We start from the raw sequence: 2228 nt of genomic DNA on the forward strand, positions 1-2228 counted from the left end.
GAGGCGGCAGCGGCTGGCAGGGGGGGAAAACTCCGCTGCGCTGGGTTCCAGGCACGGCAGGAAAGACGACATGGGCCCGGTTTAGTTATCTGCGGAATTAACGACGCCGCTGCACCCAGTAAAATGAAAAGTTGTAGCAACGAGCGTCGTCTGGTTACTGCTGGATTGAGGTTGAGGCATAAACCACAAAAGGTGTATTAACCAAGAATACGGTTTTCACCACTGGCCGATCGTTGTCTCAACCATATTTTTTATGGTAATCCCTGAAAGAACCATGCTATGGTTCCTACAACATTTCAGTTTTCTGGGCGTGGGTGTGCCCCCTGCTGTTATGCCACGGGCTCGGCCACGGGCACAGTCTATCCCTGAAACATTTAGACCGTCCGGGTCACGAGTCACGGCGTGTGCTGCCCTGGCTGGGAGGGGGCTGGAGTCATGAGCAGGACTTCCGGATAACGCTTACCAGGCGGATCTGTTTAGTGTAAAGAGAGGGTTCGAGTGCAACGTGATCGGCGAGCAAACTGTCGCAAGAGCAAGTGATGCAGAGTGCAGCTGTACAACGCTAGGAGGGACCTTGTTGTAATATTTGGATACCTCCCAATGTCATGTGCTTCGTGGATATCGGCCTTGAGGGAGGGGGTGGGTGTAGGAGTGGGGTGAACAGGGGCCTGGTGTCGCCTCGCGGCACGCGGCCGGGCTTCGCCTGGACGTGAAATAGTTCCAACATATAAACACAAACACTGTTTTATTTTTAACAGTGACGATTTATAACAGAGGGATTACTGATAAGGAACCAAGGTATGACTGAAATCTACTTTTTGTCTAGGTGCGGCTCATTAATCTTTCTCCGTTTTATATCTTAAATTTGAAACTGTAACTGCCTCACGTATTTCAGGGGCGGGAACTTCAACATAAGAAGTTTTCAGGGCACCAGTGGCACTTCTTGTACTGATCGTACGTGTCCAAAATGGCGTTGAACACACGGCCACGGCCAGGGCCAGGGCCAGGATGACGTGGCCCAGCACTGCGAGAGTGTCGCTGCTGTATGAACACGCTGGCAGCTCGAACCGACGCAAAACTATGAATGACGACTTTTCCAGCCGCCACATCCTGCGGCTAGTTGAAGTTATACTTGTACGAGGGGTGAATCACTTGATATTGAACACTCGAGTGTACTGAATGAGAGTGACTGATGGCAAATGGCGAATACAAATTACACTGAATACCAAGTAAGCTGTCATGGTACGATTCAGTGTGAGTACCAGTGAATATGCCCCAGTTCACGAGATCACAGTATGAGTACACCGGTTTACACACGTGTGTAAATGACGAGTACAAAGTGAGTACAGAGTGCCGTTCCGTTACGGAAGAGATTCTGATAATTGTTGAAAATTTACGGGAAACTTTTGGTGATGACATTTTCCATTTCACGGGCACGGATGCCACTTACGTAAACTATTCTAAGCGCCTGTGTCTGTGCTCGGGCAGTAAGCTAATCCTGGATCGGCGGGCCAGGTCGGGGTCAGGAATAGCCCTCCCGGGCTGCAGCATTGTGTGTGAGGACGCGCCCCGGGCTCCAGGCTCCGGCCGGCAAAACGGAGGGGAGGGTACAATGGACGTTATTCCGAGCCTGAAAAGAGCGGCTGGAGCGGATGGAAGGGTGAGCCAGGTGGATAGATTTGTCGATTAAACGCGGATCTGCGCTATTTCCAGGCGGCTCTGATTGGGGGTCAGGGCCGTCGCCTTCTCTGTTGGGCACTGCGGTGGTTAAAGCCATCCACCCAAACACTGGATATTTACCGTGACCCTCCAAATAACATTTACGGCCTTGTGTACGGAATCCAGTTTCGCGCGCGCTAGTAGTACACTATAGTACTAGCACTTAGTAGTACTACTCGTTCTTCCAGGCTTCAAGCGCATTTTTCGGGCCAAGAACGCTTTCATTTTTATTTTATTTTTTTGCGTGGTGCTATATGATAACTTTGCGTTGGCATTTTTTAAGGCTGTTTTGCTCTTTGGGTGGGAACCTTTCGCTACGTCGGCACAACAAAGTAGCGGTGCACATCTCTCTCTCTCTCTTTCGCTCTCTCTCTCTCTCTCTCTCTCTCTCTCTCTCTCTCTCTCTCTCTCTCTCTCTCGCGTGGCGTACACGCGTGCGACCCGCGACCTGCCGCAACCGTGAGCGCTTTGACGACGGCAGGCTGCCCGCTCGCCCGTATCACTGCGGT

At 51.5% G+C, this 2228-nt stretch overlaps 1 protein-coding gene across 1 annotated transcript in view; it reads left to right on the forward strand.

Annotated features, from left to right (window-relative positions):
- LOC113209816 (anoctamin-4) overlaps positions 1-952 on the forward strand; it is a gene marked incomplete at its 5' end in the record, with an annotated part of 7224 nt that extends 6272 nt beyond the window's left edge. The window contains one exon of the mRNA XM_052276234.1: positions 896-952. Coding sequence (XP_052132194.1) covers positions 896-952 — 57 coding nt within the window. The remainder of the gene's footprint in view (positions 1-895) is intronic.
- Between the last annotated feature and the right edge of the window lie 1276 nt (positions 953-2228).

The sequence above is a fragment of the Frankliniella occidentalis genome, unplaced genomic scaffold (genome assembly GCF_000697945.3).
Source record: "Frankliniella occidentalis isolate FOCC.00 unplaced genomic scaffold, Focc_3.1 Scaffold2182, whole genome shotgun sequence".
Classification (NCBI taxonomy): Eukaryota; Metazoa; Arthropoda; class Insecta; order Thysanoptera; family Thripidae; genus Frankliniella; species Frankliniella occidentalis.